The 16,722-nt window shown below is 39.0% G+C and overlaps 1 protein-coding gene across 1 annotated transcript in view; it reads right to left on the bottom strand.

Moving 5' to 3' along the window:
* The window catches only part of NDFIP2 (Nedd4 family interacting protein 2), a 73,752-nt gene that overhangs the window by 16,962 nt on the left and 40,068 nt on the right, over positions 1–16,722 (bottom strand). Inside the window, exons 3-4 of the mRNA XM_005687689.3 lie at positions 15,050–15,183; positions 6,449–6,542 (exon numbers count right to left, since the gene is read on the bottom strand). Of these exons, the coding sequence (XP_005687746.1) occupies positions 6,449–6,542; positions 15,050–15,183 (228 nt within the window). The remainder of the gene's footprint in view (positions 1–6,448; positions 6,543–15,049; positions 15,184–16,722) is intronic.

Below are 16,722 nucleotides of genomic sequence, written 5' to 3' on the forward strand. Positions count from 1 at the left end.
AGTCTGAGATCAATGAGTCAGAAAATTCTGTTTCTGGTGAGGGTTCTCTTCCTGGCTTGCAGACGGCTGGTCAGGGAACTAGATCCCATGTATCAGAATTAAAAATCCACATGCCACAGCTGAAAAGATCTCACAGACAGCAGTGAAAACTGAAGATCCTGCATGTCGCAACTAAGACCTGGCATAGCAAAATAAATCAATTTTTTTTTTTTAAAAAAAAGGTGGCGGTCACCTATTTCCAACATAGCAAGGCCCAAGATGGAACCCAGAGAAGCAACAGGTTCATATAAGCTATACTCCTGTGGAAAAGTAAGATTTGGGGGAGTAAATAACAGGGAAATAGGAAAATTAGCACAGGAAAGTTGGTAAAGTATGCTTAGTGTTGCTCCAATTACAATTCTCCGCTTGCAGTCCTTTTTTTTCCCTAAGAGCAAACAAGGCAGGTTCAAACAGGTGAATGGCATCTGAAAGAAGGCTGCCAATCAAATGACTTAAAGGAACTGAGAGGTGAAGTCTCAGTTAAGCATGAGGAAAGAGAACACCACCTGCACTTAACAGCACTCGTAATTCATGGCATTTCACTATATTAACTCATTTGATCCTTACATTAGCCTTTTAAGAAGGACGAGATCAAAACTGATTCCCTTTCACAGAAGGGCAAATGAAGACTCAGAATAGTCAGGCTCTACACACAAAGTCACAAGGTAAGAAGCATTGGAGGTAGGACTGTGGCACCCAAGTCTTTTTCTCTTTTTGCAACCAAGTCTTTTACACTTGTATACACTGATCATTTTATATATATACCTCCCACCTACCCAAAGAATTTGTCGGGTAATCAGAAAGCAGTAGTATATACTATAGCTTATCCATTAACTTAGTATGGCTACACTTTTAAATTTTCAATAGCCACAAGATATGTATTAATAATAAAGGGGAAAACAGTAACTCCACAGTGAAGAAAGCTGAGGGACACTACCTTATCCTGATGAGAGTTAACATCACTAGTAATAAGATACCTAGTAACAAGATACCCAGTAGTAAGGTATCTAGATCATTGCCTTCTGATATGACGCACTGAAAACACAGCATTTCTGTGGTATTCTTGGTGGTGGAGGGGGCGGTGCGAAGCGGGGTGCAGAATGTACCACCTGAATCTAATAACTGGGAAACATTAGCTAAATCCAAATTGAAAGACATTCTACAAAATAACTGACCAGGACTCTACAAAAGAGTCAAAATTGTTACAAAACAAAGACAGACTAAGAAACTGTTCTGGATTGAGGCAGATGATGGAAACACAGAGGCTAATGACTTCCCTGGTAGCTCAGACAGTCTGCCTACAATGTGGGAGACCTGGGTTCAATCCCTGGGTCGGGAAGGTCTCCTGGAGAAGGAAATGACAACCCACTCCAGGATTCTTGCCTGGAAAATCCCATGGACAGAGGAGCCTGGTAGGCTACAGTCCATGGGGTTGCAAAGAGTCGGACACAACTGAGCAACTTCACTTCACAATACAATGCGTAATCCCAAAACAGATGCTAGACCAAGAAAAAGACATCCGTGGGACAGCTGGGAAAATCTGAAAAAGGTCTACAAACTAGTCAGTGTTATTTCACGATGTTAATTTAACTTTTCAGTGTTGATCACTAAAGTTATGTATGTTAACACTTGGAAAAGCTGGATGAAAGCTATATGCCAATTGTACTGTTTCTGCATTTTTCTTCCTAAATTTGAAATTATTTCAAAAATGAAAAGTTTAAAATGTTTAAATTTTAAACAATTTGATACTTGCTCTAAAAACAAACAAGTGAATATTACAAATGAATGAACACCAATATAATACTGACATTAAGCACTTATTAATTTTATCAAAGAAAAATCCTCATTATATATAAATGCACCACATTTCAAATACAGTAAATTCCCAAAGAATAATCGATTTTACTATACTTGATTCTGAACTGCATAAAGGCAAATTTCTGTCTTAGCCTCATGCAATTCTCTTTATTTAAACTATCAACAGTTGAGAAAAACATGAAGCTAACAACGTATTAATTTTCAGCCATTTCCATTAAACTACAAGCAATGAAATGACCAAAAAATTATTTTCCTTATAAACAGAATAAATTCAATAAAATTTAATACTTCACAAATATTATGAGTTTCTTAAGGTACAGTTACAACTCTTAGATATCTCCCTTTTCTGGATACAATTACAATACGTGAGCCCAAAGCTATATGAAAACCTAGCTCTACATGAAGAGAGTAAGTCACTGATGCCTAACAAGGCAATCAATGCGTGGTACCCAGATAACCTCTCTAAGAACTGTCGCCTATATGACTCATCCATGGTAGGTACTTGAAAGTACTTACTGAATAAAGATGTTCAATATCACTAATCATTGGGGAAATGCAAATTAGACCACAACTAGATACCACCACACAACTATTATATTTCTAAAATTTTTTAAACTCTCAGTACCCCCTGGTGGTGCAGAGGTTAAAGCGTCTGCCTGCAATGTGGGAGACCTGGGTTCAATCCCTGGGTCAGGAAGATACCCTGGAGAAGGAAGTAGCAACCCACTCCAGTATTCTTGCCTGGAGAATCCCATGGACAGAGGAGCATGGTGGGCTACAGTCCATGGGTCGCAAAGAGTCAGACATGACTGAGCAACTTCACTTCACTTCACCAAATGCTGATGAGGATGGAGCAATAGGAATACTCATTCACTGCTGGTGGGAATGCAGAATGGAACTGGAAGAATTTCTTACAAATCAGAATTCACATTTCAAAACATCTTTCTAATTCTTTTTAAACTTACTTGAAAGTGAAAGTGAAAGTGAAGTAGCCCAGCCGTGTGCGACTCTTTGCAATCCCATGGACGGTAGCTTGCCAGGCTCCTCCATCCATTGGATTTTCCAGGCAAGGATACTGGAGTGGGTTGCCATTTCCTTCTCCAGGGGATCCTCATGATCCAGTGGTTGAACCCGGGTCTCCAGCACTGCAGGCAGACTCTTTACCGTCTGAGCCACCAGGGAAGCCCAAATTACGAACAACCTAGTATCTCTTTAACCATGTTTCCCTCAAGTCTAAAATGGGAATAATGCAAGTGATTAATTATTATGATAGCACGCTGATATGAAGACTCACACATGGTACAAAAGGATAAACCTCAGAAGAGTTTTCTAAGCAGAATACAGATTATGTTTTTAAGCACTAGAGTTCAAGGTAATTTCCACAGAATGTCACTTATCCAATGAACCAAACTTTAATTTCTAGCGTTTAACTAACAGACATATACCTGACTTCTATTTCATTCCCTTTGAGAGGAAGTCTGTTAAAAATCAGCTCAGACATAAGCAATAGTGAAGTCGCTCAGTCGTGTCAGACTCTTTGCGACCCCATGGACTGTATATAGCCGACCAGGCTTCTCCATCCATGGGATTCTCCAAGCAAAAATACTAGAGTGGGTTACCATTTCCTTCTCCAGGGGATCTTCCTGACCCAGGGATCAAACCCAGGTCTCCCGCATTGGAGGCAGACGCTTTAACCTCTGAGCCACCAGGGAAGCCCCGGTGACACAAGGAGATAAGGCATATATAAGGCATTTTGGAGGATGCCTTATATAATCCTTCAAAGGATTTACGAGAAGCAAAGCATCATCAGGGGATATACACATTTCTTTCTTTACATTTTCTGAACATGAGCAAGCAACTATCTTACCAAATTTATGTGTAAACTTTAAGGTAACATGTAGTAAGAGACTGAATTGTGGATGGTGAAAACAGAGAAAGTAAAATTAAACCAACAAAAGGTTTAAATTGAAATATTCTTACTGAAAATCACTACAGTTTTATTTGTACAACTTATATAATCTGAAATGTTTAAATTATAAACCTTGTTAAAGAAAATCTATTTCCAGACCTTAGACAGCAGAAGAGAATCTAAACAACAGCTTGTTGCTGTTTAGTCGCTAAGTCATGCTCAACTAGCTGCTGCTGCTGCTGCTAAGTCGCTTCAGTCGTGTCCGACTCTGTGCGACCCCATAGACGGCAGCCCACCAGGCTCCTCTGTCCCTGGGATTCTCCAGGCAAGAATACTAGAGTGGGTTGTCATGTTCTTCCCCAGTACATGAAAGTGAAAAGTGAAAGTAAAGTTGCTCAGTCATGTCTGACTCTTCACGACCGCAGGGACTGCAGCCTACCAGGCCCCTCTGTCCGTGGGATATTCCAGGCAAGAGTCCTGGAGCGGGGTAATGGAGTACCGGAGTAGCTAGCCCTTGCATGGCTACTGTATTGTTTACTATGTGGAAAATGTAGCACGTTGCAATTTGTAGACAGCCACTAGATGGCAGTGACTACAAATAAATCTGAAGCTCTGGCCTATAGCCTTTACCCAAAAAGATGTATCACTAAATGAAGGTAACAATTTATATAATCTTACTCTTATAATATCAGTGCAATATTTGTCTACAAAGGTTCCTATTCTAACAGGAAGCATAAAGATATAAATTGTAGAAACTTAATTTAACAAAACTAATAATAAGCAGATAATTCACATTAACACATTAAATGTAAACATTTACATTCATATCAGTTAATACACCACCACTGACCAAAAACAGAGGCAACCAAGTGCCTAGGTTACTGTGCATTTACAACACTGGTGTATCAGTAAAATGCTTTCAGACGTAAAAACACAGATTGAGAAGAAGATAGCACAGTTAAGTGAAATACAGAAACGCAGAGATGATAACTAAGCTAGAGTCAAATAATTAGATGGTGTCAAATAACATGTTTTTATTTCTAAAAAAGAGGTATTTATACTACAAATAACTACAATAAATTTAAATTCTTCCTTTACCAATTAAGATTTCTTAAAAGAGAACCAGGAAAGGAATTAATGTTTACGCTACTCTTTTTGTAAAGAAAATATGTGGGAAGCCTGTTATTAATATAAAGAATTACCAGTTGAACTAAGGAAAAAAATCAAGGTTTATTAATAGTACAATAGTACTAATAGACTAATAGAACAAAGAAGAATTATTTTGCAGCCCAAGTGTGACTTTCCTTTTCATCATATACGCATGTGTGCATTAGCCACTCAGTCACGTCCGACTCTTTGCAGCCCATGGACTGTAGTCCACCAGGCTCCTCTGTCCATGAAAGTCTCCAGGCAAGAATACTGGAGTGGGGCAGCTGTTCCCTTCCAGGGGATCTTCCCAACCCAGGGATCAAACCCAGGGCTCCTGCATCGCAGGCAGATTCTTTACCGTTTGAGCCACCAGGGAAGTCCCGTACTTAACATATCTAACGACAAATTGTAACTAAAACCACAAGATATAAATATTACATACACATTATCTGATTGCCAACCTGCATATAATTTAGTAAATCTGAAGAGGAAAATATAACTGCCTGCACATCCATCCACATACTTCTGATACTTCTATTCTTCAGCAGATGAAATGAAAGAAAGAAAAGAAGCAAGAAACCATTTCAAAATGGAGGAAAAGGTAACTGAATTTTTAGACTCAGAAGTAACTCAACTCGGGAAGTATGCATTTTCTATACTGCCTATTATTAAAGTTGAATGTGGTACTTTAGGTAAAACATTCCTCAGTTTCATTATCAAAATTAACTATACAGCTGAAATACATTAAGTCAGCATGCTATCAAAGAAGGTATGAAAGCTTGATCACTTAACTAGTTGAGGGCAAAAATTAACCCTATCATAATCTGATAGATTTACTTACTTGAATACTGGGTTTCTAAGAATTATTTTAGCAATTTAAACAGTTTGAGTGTCACATTATTATTTACCGAGTGTACTATGTGCCAATCCCTGAGTTAGGAATTGAAATAATGACGACTATAACGAAGTCTTCTTAAAGCATAATCTACTTTATAAAGTCCAATGCTAAATTAAGAATGTTGCAAAATGTTAAAATAACTATTCCTCAGGTTTCTGGTCTTCTAGTGATTCACCATTCTCCACAAATAGGACAAACTCCTATTTCTGTGTCTCAAATCACATTGTCCCATTTGCCCAGATTACCTCCTGTTGAAAGACACTCAAGTGGATGTTCTCTGCTCCAAAAACAGAATTTACCGTTTCATTATACATATTCCTATGGCCCCAAATGGACATGTAGAATTTCACATACAAAAACATATCTAGCTTTCAATATGCTTATATGTATCTCTATACAGTAAGCATCTAGCATAATAACTGCAATATAAAGTTACCTGGTAGGTGCTGAACAAATTCAAGGACTTGCATCATAACATATGATCACAGTTAGTTCAATATCAAGAGCAATTTACATTTTAAACAATGTCTCACACACACTGACAATACTTGTCTTCCTTCACTGTCCACATTACTTTAAATACACACACAACTAACACCTGCAAGAAAAAGGTCTGGAAATGAAATATTACTTACTGAAAAATGCCAGCATGAAAATCCCATCATTACCCACTCTGAGCTGGTCTGCGTCATTGAAGTCATCTCTTGGTGGACACTCTTCCTCTTGAATCTGTAAAAAATTCACCATTAGAATAGTTCACTAAACTAATTACAACTTTATTATCTTAAGTGAAAAGGCAAAAATTTAAATAAAGTCTAATATCCTCAATGTAATATATAAGCAAAAGGGTTGAGATGATACGACGTCTGGCACTTAATAAGTACTCAAAAAATGTCAGTAATTCTTAGTTTCCATGGGCACCCTTAAAAAGAGAAACTTTGAAAGAGAACACAAAATTGATAAAAACTGAGTAACACTGTATCAATGAAAATGGTACCACAAAAGAAAGATATGACACTGCTACCTTAGTGCAAAGTGAGAAAGGATTTTTCATAATCAACAGTGAACTCTGATACAAACTCCAGGGTTGGCAGTCTGGCAACATTTATCAAAAATTAAAATGTATACATCCTTTGACACAGTAACTCCAGCTCTTGAAAATCACCTGTAAGAAATGATGTATTGAAGACAATTCACTGCAGCAATGTTAATAAGGGTAAAAAATCAGACACAATATAAATGTCCATCAGTAGTGGGCTACTGTCAGGAGACAATTATCTGTGTCTTCGGCGTTTCTACATCTTCCAGGTAGAGGCACTGGCTGTGTATTATCTTTTCAAGGATGTTTATATAGTACACAGCTTTGAGAGAGACAAACAGTATCCCCCTCTAGAGCAGGGATCCCTGAAAGCTCAGCTGGTAAATAATCTGCATGCAATGCAGGAGACCCCGGTTCCATTCCAGAGTCTGGAAGATCCCCTGGGGAAGGGATAGGCTACCCACTCTAGTATTCCTGGGCTTCCCTGGTGGCTCAGCTGGTGAAGAATCCACCTGCAATGCAGGAGACCTGGGTTCGATCCCTGGGTGTGATCCCTGGGTTGGGAAGATCCCCTGGAAAGGGAAAGGCTACCCACTCCAGTATTCTGGCCTGGAGAATTCCTGGACTATACAGTCCATGGGGTCACAAAGAGTCAGACGTGACTGAGTGACTTTCACCAGAGCAGAGAGGTAGGTGTGCTTATTGACCATTAGAAAATATTGGGTTCCCCTAAACTCAAGGTTCCACACTACAAGTAGAGGCATCGCTGGCCTTGTTTGAGCTGCCCTGTGGGACCTGAAGCTCAGGAAACTGGCATGAGCAAATGATAATACTCTGACTACTACTTCTGCTGCTGTGAATAATAAAGTTTCTGTCTGATGTCTTCTGTAAGCATCCACAAAACTGTGACAAGCTAATCAGACAGCTTGCAAGTAGGGTAAAATCTCAGACCATTGATAATTCTGAGACCAGTGAAATAAATTATTGTATATTGAAAGCAATGAAATTCAAACAGCAAATATTTAAAAATAAATGACAATTTCCAAAATATACTAAGTGAAAGTCATTTGTACAGTACAATGCTTTTGTGTACAAAAATTATACAAACACATTAATGTAGTTGCTTGTAAATGTTGAGAAAGTTCTCTGAACGTACATACAAAGTCTGTTATCACTAATTGCCTCTAATATTCAACAAACATTGAGTATTTTTGTTGACAGAACACCCATTCTACATAAGACTTCACTTCCTGGTACTTGGGATACATGAACATACGTAAAACCAAGATGTCTGTCTTTCTGAAGCCTATATCCCAGTGAGGGGAACCAGACAACAAATAAAGATATAACAAACAAGTTACTTATAAAATTATTAAAAGGTGTAAATGTTCCACACAAAAAAAGGGGGGTGGGAAGGATGTTTAGAATGTTAAGGAAGGATTACTGTTTTAAACATGGAGGTTGCACTGGCCTCATTAAGGCAACACTGAGCAAAGACTTAAAGGAGAGGAAAGGCACGGTGGCTATACAGGTATCTCATAGAGGAGTGTTTCAGGCAGAGGGACAGGCCAGTGCCAAGGACCTAAGATAGAATCAGACCTGGCATGTTACAGAAATAGCAAGGAAGCTGACATGGTTGAAACTACTGAAAGCAAACAGGAAGAAATGTCAGAGAGTCCACAAAAGGACCCTGAGTTTTACTGAGTGAACTAGGAGGTCTTACAGAATTTTTAACAAATAAGTGACATGACCTGATCTACAAATATATTATCTCCATGTTACATACACATACTCTCTCTGGGTGTTTTGTTTCAACTTTGTGTTGGTACAGACAGAGCTCAGAAAAGCTAAGTACCCTGCCCAAGATCATATAATTAGCTAGGTCAAGGCAGGACTTGAACCCAGGATACCAATGTTCTTTCCATCCAAGCATGGCTGTCTCACTACATATATTGTTTTCCTGAAGGAAAAAGATTTTCAAAACCATACTGCTCATTATTTAGGCAAAAAGATCTCTTAAACTCTGCAATCCTATATCCAAGGCAACCTTTTGATGGTCAGTGTAATCACTAGCAATGATTAAATATATATTAATAAATTTTTGTATCATTTTAAGCTAATTCAAGAAATAAACACTAAAGCATAGTAGGAGCTCCGAATAAACACTGTCAGTATAATGGCAAGCATATAAATATTTCATATTCTTCTGAAACACCAGTCCAGTCCAAGAGATTTTACCATAGGGACATCATTTTTACAAAGATAGGAGACATATACACAAAGATATCCTTTATAACACTAACACTGGAAACACACTCTTGAAAAGATTCTAACTGTTCACTAGAGAGGAATGGCCCCTATATTAGAGTATACTGATTCCATGGGATCTCACTCAACCATTAGCATAACAGAAAATACATAAAATGCTAAAAAAAATAAAAGATGGTAGCTACACAATAATTTCAATTACATTAAACATTGACTTAGAAGCCCTTTAAGAAAAAATTTAAAACAAACAGCTGTCTTAGGACAACAATAGTATTTTTTCTAAATTCCCACACTGGCTATTTTAAAGCAAGCATCCATTAACTTAATTAACTTATTTACTAAACACCAAGGATGTGCTAGGTAATAGCTAGGTATTAGAAATAGTTTTGGGGTTGTGCATAATTTATCAAGTGCTAGCTTTTGTGTCAAAATTGTACTCACAATTTTAAACAAGGTACAAAAAAATGAATCCTATCTACTATATGCTTATAAGATGAGACTAAGTGGCAGGTCACGTTTAAAAGTTTTATGAAGTGAATTATGTGAAATTCAAATATTTTTCATCAGTTCAGTTCAGTTCAGTCGCTCAGTCATGTCCGACTCTTTGTAACTCCAGGAACCACAGCACACCAGGCCTCCCTCTCCATCACCAACTCCCAGAGTCCACCCAAACCTATGTCCATTGAGTCGGTGATGCCATCCAACCATCTCATCCTCTGTCGTCGCCTTCTCCTGCCCTTTATCTTTCCCAGCATCAGGGTCTTTTCCAATGAGTCAGCTCTTCGCATCAGGTGGCCAAAGTACTGGAGTTTCAGCTTCAACATCAGTCCTACCAATGAACACCCAGGACTGATTTCCTTTAGGATGGACTGACTGGATCTCCTTGCAGTCCAAGGGACTCTCAAGAGTCTTCTCCGACACCACAGTTCAAAAGCATCAATTCTTCAGCACTCAGCTTTCTTCACAGTCCAACTTTCACATCCATACATGACTACTAGAAAACCATAGCCTTGACTAGATGGACCTTCGCTGACAAAGTAATGTCTCTGCTTTTTTAATATGCTGTCTAGGTTGGTCATAACTTTCCTTCCAAGGAGTAAGCGTCTTTTAATTTCATGGCTGCAATCACCATTTGCAGTGATTTTGGAGCTCAGAAAAATAAAGTCAGCCACTGTTTCCACTGTTTCCCCCATCTATCTGCCATGAAGTGATGGGACCGGATGCCATGATCTTAGTTTTCTGAATGTTGAGCTTTAAGCCAATTTTTTCACTCTCCTCTTTCACTTTCATCAAGAGGCTCTTTAGTTCTTTCTATTTTTTTATAGAAATATTAAAAATAGGTAATGCATTTTAGTAAATCTACTGAGTCATCACATAATCATACCTGCAATCCTACACAATAAAAATAAGAAACAGTAGAAAACAGTATTGTTTCCAAGTGTCCTGACTACCTATATTCCCCCAATGAAACTGGGTTTAAGAAATAAACTTTCAGTTAATCCAGTTGAGATTTATTTACAACTGAAGTACTCAAGTCCTAATCAGATCAGTTTTTTATCCAAATCAGGTAGAGAAACTCATACTTGATGATAATCTGCAGAAAGAGGGTGCTGGAGCAGGGGGACAGAAACAGACAAATTTGAAAGATATTTTACAAGGGTCAAAGTTAGTTTCTTTGTACAACTCTGTTTCTACTTTCCGTAAAATTTTCCACAATCTTCACAAGCTCTTAGAGTTAAAATGGTCTCAGAAACAAGTAAAAACAGAAAACTTTTCTTTATGGGCATATTCCAATTCAGGCAGAGAATCACATTACTTTCTAAAACAAGACACTGGAAATGACGACAGTGAGAGGTTCTAACAGTAACACTTCAGTTTTCTCTCCAAAAGGTAAAATCACTTCTATCTCAAGACACAGAGAACAAGACTTAATGATTCTTACTTTCTCTTTAGTTTTGATCCAATAGAGTGGAAGTTAGGGCAACAGAGGACATAAGGTCCTTAACATCCTTTACTGGAGTGGGTACCCATTCCTTTCTCTAGGGGATCTTCCCAATCCAGAGATTGAACCTGGGTCTCCTGCCCTGCAGGCAGATTCTTTACCATCTGAGCCACCAGGAAAGCCCTAAAGACCTTTACCATTTCCAAAGTCCCCAGGGAGACATTCCTTGAGAAAAGGAGCTACTGTCCCACATCACCAAGAGAGTGTGTGAATGTATATACAAACACGTACATAAACACACATGCACTAATAAAAACTCCACACCTTACAGATCTGTCCTCCTGCTCTATAATTCTCCGCTCCCAACATCAAAAATCCTCACTGACTGAGCTATATTTATACCACGGTCTTAACAGAAACTTATTTAACTCTCAGATGGAAAATGCATCAATAATAAATTTGCGGTTTACTATCTTTACTTATGTGCCCCAAACTACTTATGATGATGTTTAACTCTGTGTGTGCTGGAGGACGGGACTGGGAGAAGGTGTGGAGACGGTTGTGGCTGATGAAAGAAACCCAACCGCTCACCCATCAGACAATCTACTCGTTGGACACTGGCCTGTTGGTGGCAGGGTGAGAATGCTGCATGTACAAACACGCTCCTCCCCACCTTGGCCCCTCACCTCATTCGCGCTTTCCTCCATGACATATGTTGTGTTCCTTTCCTGAACAAAATGGGGATGAATCCAAGATTTGAAATGACATCTCTAAATTCTAAGGCAAGAAAAAAAGGTAACAAACTCTAGTCCTGCTTGCAGCCACAATAAAATGTAAGTAATTCCCCACTTTTTACATGACTGAAGAATAACAGCATACATACAGCTCATTCCCTTTTATCGAGATAGCCACTCCTTTACCAGAACAGGAAATAACATATGCATCTATCACTAACTCGATCACCAAGACAGGGAAGGTTGGGGAGAAAGGGTGGTGGAATCTTTGACCATCATTCCCAAATCGTGGGGTGGCATGTGTTCAAAGGACAGAAAAAGTAAAAAAAGTGAATTGACAAACAAGTTTGTAGGCCTGGTAAATTCTTTCTTTGTGTTTTAACCTCAGTTCAGTTCAGTTCAGGTCAATCGCTCAGTTGTCTCCAGTTCTTTTCGACCCCACAGACTGCAGCACACCAGGCTTCCATGGTCCATCACCAACTCCTGGAGCTTACTCAAACTCATGTCCATTGAGTTGGTGAGGCCATCCAACCATCTCATCCTCTATCGTCCCCTTCTCCTCCTGCCTTCAATCTTTCCCAACATCAGGGTCTTTTCAAACGATAAGTTCTTCACATCAGGTGGCCAAAGTACTGGAGTTTCAGCTTCAGCATCAGTCCTTCCAATGAATATTCAGGACTGATCTCCTTCAGAATGGACTGGCTGGATCTCCTTGCTGTCCAAGGGACTCTCAAGCATCTTCTCTAGCACCACAGTTTGAAAGAATCAATTCTTTGGCACTCAGCTTTTTTTATGGTCCAACTCTCACATCCGTAAATGATTACTAGAAAAACCATAGCTTTGACTAGACAGACTTTTGTTAGCAAAGTCATATCTCTGTTCTTTAATATGCTGTCTAGGTTTATTATAGCTTTTCTTCCAAGGAGCAAGTGTCTTTTAATTTCACGGCTGCAGTCACCATCTGCAGTGATTTTGGAGACCCCAAAAATAAAGTCTCTCACTGTTTCCATTGTTTCCCCATCTATTTGCCATGAAGTGATGGGACTGGATGCCATGATCTTATTTTTCTGAATGCTGAGTCTTAAGCCAACTTTTTCACTCTCCTCTTTCACTTTCATCAAGAGGCTCTTTACTTCTTCTTCATCTTCTGCCATAAGGGTGGTGTCATCTGTGTATCTGAGGTTATTGATATTTCTCCCAGCAATCTTAATTCCAACTTGTGCTTCAGCCCAGCATTTCTCATGATGTACTCTGCATGTAAGTTAAATAAGCAGGGTGACAACAAACAGCCTTAATGTACTCCTTTTCCTGATTTGGAACCAGTCTGTTGTTCCATGTCCAACTCTAACTGTTGCTTCTTGACCTGCATACACATGTCTCAGGGGGCAGGTAAAGTGATCTGGTATTCCCATCTTTTGAAGAATTTCCCACAGTTTATTGTGATCCACACAGTCAAAGGCTTTGGCATTGTCAATAAAGCAGAAGTAGATGTTTTTCTGGAACTCTCTTGTTTTTTTGATGATCCAACGGATGTTGGCAATTTGATCTCTGGTTCCTCAGCCTTTTCTAAATGCAGTTTGAACATCTGCAAGTTCACGGTTCATGTATTCTTGAAGCCTAGATTGGAGAATTCTGAGCATAACTTTGCTAGTATGTGAGATGAGTGCAATTGTGCAGTAATTTGAGCATTCTTTGGCACTGCCTTTCTTTGGGATTGGAATGAAAACTGACCTTTTCCAGTCCTGTGGCCACTGCTGAGTTCTCCAAATTTGCTGGTATATTGAGCACAGCACTTTCACAGCATCATCTTTTAGGATTTGAAATAGCTCAACTGGAACTCCATCACATACACTAGCTTTGTTCCTGCGATGCTTCCTAAGGCCCACTTGACTTCCCATTTCAGGATGTCTGGCTCTAGGTGAGTTATCACACCATTGTGGTTATCTGGGTCATGAAGATCTTTTTTGTATAGTTATTCTGTGTATTCTTGCCACCTCTTCTTAATATCTTCTGGTTCTGTTAGGTCCACACCATTTCTGTCCTTTATTGTGCCCATCTTTGCATGCAATGTTCCCTTGGTATCTGTAATTTTCTTGACGAGATCTCTGGTCTTTCCCTTTCTATTGTTTTCCTCTATTTCTTTGCACTGACCACGGAGGAAGGCTTTCTTATCTCTCCTTGCTATTCTTTGGAACTCTGCATTCAAATGAGTATATCTTTCCTTTTCTCCTTTGTCTTTAGCTTCTCTTCTTTTCTCAGCTATTTGTAAGGCCCCCTTAGACAACAATTTGTAAGGCCTCCTCAGACACCAAAGAGAGATATCTCATGTCAAAGTGCAAAGGAGAAGCCCCAGCAAGATGGCAGGAGGGGCAAAATCATGTTTAGAATCAAACTCCATACCTGCCAGAGACGCTCAGAGGGCTCAAACAAAAGCTTGTCCTCACCAGAAGACCCCACAGAGACTGAGCCAGACCTGCTTTTGAGTGTTTGAATGTCTCCTGTGGAGGTACGGGTCAGCAGTGGCCTGCTGCAGGGGCAGGGGCTCTGGGTGCAGCAGACCTGGGTATGGCTAAACCTTCTTGGAGGAGGTTGCCATTAACCCCACCATAGAGCTGCCAGAACTTACACAGGACTGGGGAAACAGACTCTTAGAGGGCACAAACAAAACCTTGTGCACACACCCAGGAGAAAGGAGTAGTGAGCCCACAAGAGACTGACCCAGACTTTTTGTGAGTGTTTTAACCTACTGCAAGTACACTCATAGAGTCACTGGACTGGCTGTGCTAATATATAAAAAATGAATAGAAAATAATGATTTATAATTATAGTTATGGACCACAGAATCTAAGCTACATAAGAAAGAAAGTAAAGACACTAAAGGCACTTCATTAACAGTGAAGAGGTCAACAGGGTGGGGGTAACTTGCATGAGAAAGTCAGAGGGATGGCAGGGGGAAGGGTGGGAGGGATGAGTCTTAGTGCAGGAGATGCCTGAAATCAAGTTTAGAAAATGAAACATTAATGGTAAAAAGAACACCTAGATGACCACAATCTGAGACAGGGTGCAGGAAAAGACCAACAGAAACAACAATGAGGGGAGTCAAGGAATGCAGAAGGTATATTTCACTCAGAGAGTGCCAAAACATGATGACACAAATGAGCAGCAGTATAGAAAATACTTAAAAAAAAAAAATGCATGCAGAGAGAACTATCTTGGATATTATTCTCAAAAGGAAACAATAACACTGTCTTACTCTTTGAGATGTTTCTGCTGCTGCAGCTGCCATTGCAGCAGCTTTGGCCTTTTCAGCTTCATCGTATGTGGGAAGAGAGGTAGCAACACTGTAAGGAGGCGGCACAGGATAAAATTCACTGTAAACTTCTGTATCTGAAGGAAAGGGTTTTAAAAAAAGATAACCATTAAAACAAACTAGTGACATTTTTACAGCCATAATACATTTAACAAGTTACAGAATACCACTGAGGATGATCACTGCCATTTGTAGTCCTACATTATAAGCTGTATAACATATAAATTTTTACTACATCATATTCTTGGAGTCCTGTATTTATTGAGAAAGGACTGACAAATATCATCCAGAGACTGATACACGAAACAAGAGCATCAAGAAAAAGACTCTGAAAATGTGTGCAACACTAACGAGGTAAGAAACTGACCATATGTGAACATGCTCTGTGCACCCACTTGCTGTGCTCAGAGAATTTATCTGCCCATAATCTCACAGTCAAAAAAAGTAAAAACAGCAGGAATAATAGTTAAAAAAGAAAAACCAAAACACTGAAATAGCACTCGCCACCTCCTATACCACTTCTAAATACATTAACCCCAGCAACCCTGAGGTTCAGAAAAGTTAGGTGATTTGCCCAGGATCACATAATCAAGAAGTGGCAGAACCCAGAAATTTCCGGACTCCAAAGACTTTGTTCTGCTAATATATGACATTAATTTTTCTACATGGGTCAATTTTAGCGACTCCTAAGCAAACTCAGTATTTCTCTTTGCTAAAAGATTAATGCTTTTAACTCTTTTTTACTCTTATCCCTTCTCCCATTTTCTCTGCATCTACCTAGCTCTTTAGATTTTCTTTTTTTGGAAGAGTTTGTCCCTCCGCAATTTTTAAGCTATTTTTGAAATATGATCTCCAGAAGTATATTACAATAAACTATTTTTTTTTAAGCTGCAACATTTATTGCCAACTTGCGTACAAGTAAAATCATACACACAGGTCAATCAGTCGACTAAGATGTGCTAGAATTACTGACATAAGCAACAGGCAGATCCTAAAAGTAGTTCATACCACAGTGTGTAACACTACTTCTGTGATTTCCTCTGTTATAATGACAGTATTTTCACATTTTCTACATTGTTTATAATTTTACCTATCTTTATCAGACTTTCTTGCATTTTCAACATGAAAACACACTACACTCCAGCAAAATTTTTCCTATTGTATTTTAAGGTCTATAGGTTTTAAAAATAAGTATTTTTAATGCTATCAATAAGAGCTAAGGGTCTGAAGTTAGGCAATTTCTAACTTAGTAACAGGAAGTGGTGAGCGGCAGCATAATACTGAATGTTATCCAACAAAAGGCACAAGAGTCACAAAGTCTTAGAAAAGACTTATGATTAGGATGTAAAAACACTGCACACAGTCAAGTAAATAGATTTCTTTAGTTCTGAAGACCAAAGTAGAAGCAAAACTTCAGTAAAAACAATGATTATGAAGTTTAAGGCAATAACATTAAAATTATAAACTTTTAAAACTGAAACAATGGTGGCTTCCCTGGTGGTCTAGTGGTTAAGAATCCACCTTGTACTGCAGAGGACACAAGTTCAATCCCTGGTCCAGAAAGATCCAACATGCCTCGGGCCAACTAAGCCTGTGTACCACAACTACTGCAGCCC

Source organism: Capra hircus, chromosome 12, assembly GCF_001704415.2.
Source record: "Capra hircus breed San Clemente chromosome 12, ASM170441v1, whole genome shotgun sequence".
NCBI lineage: Eukaryota > Metazoa > Chordata > Mammalia > Artiodactyla > Bovidae > Capra > Capra hircus.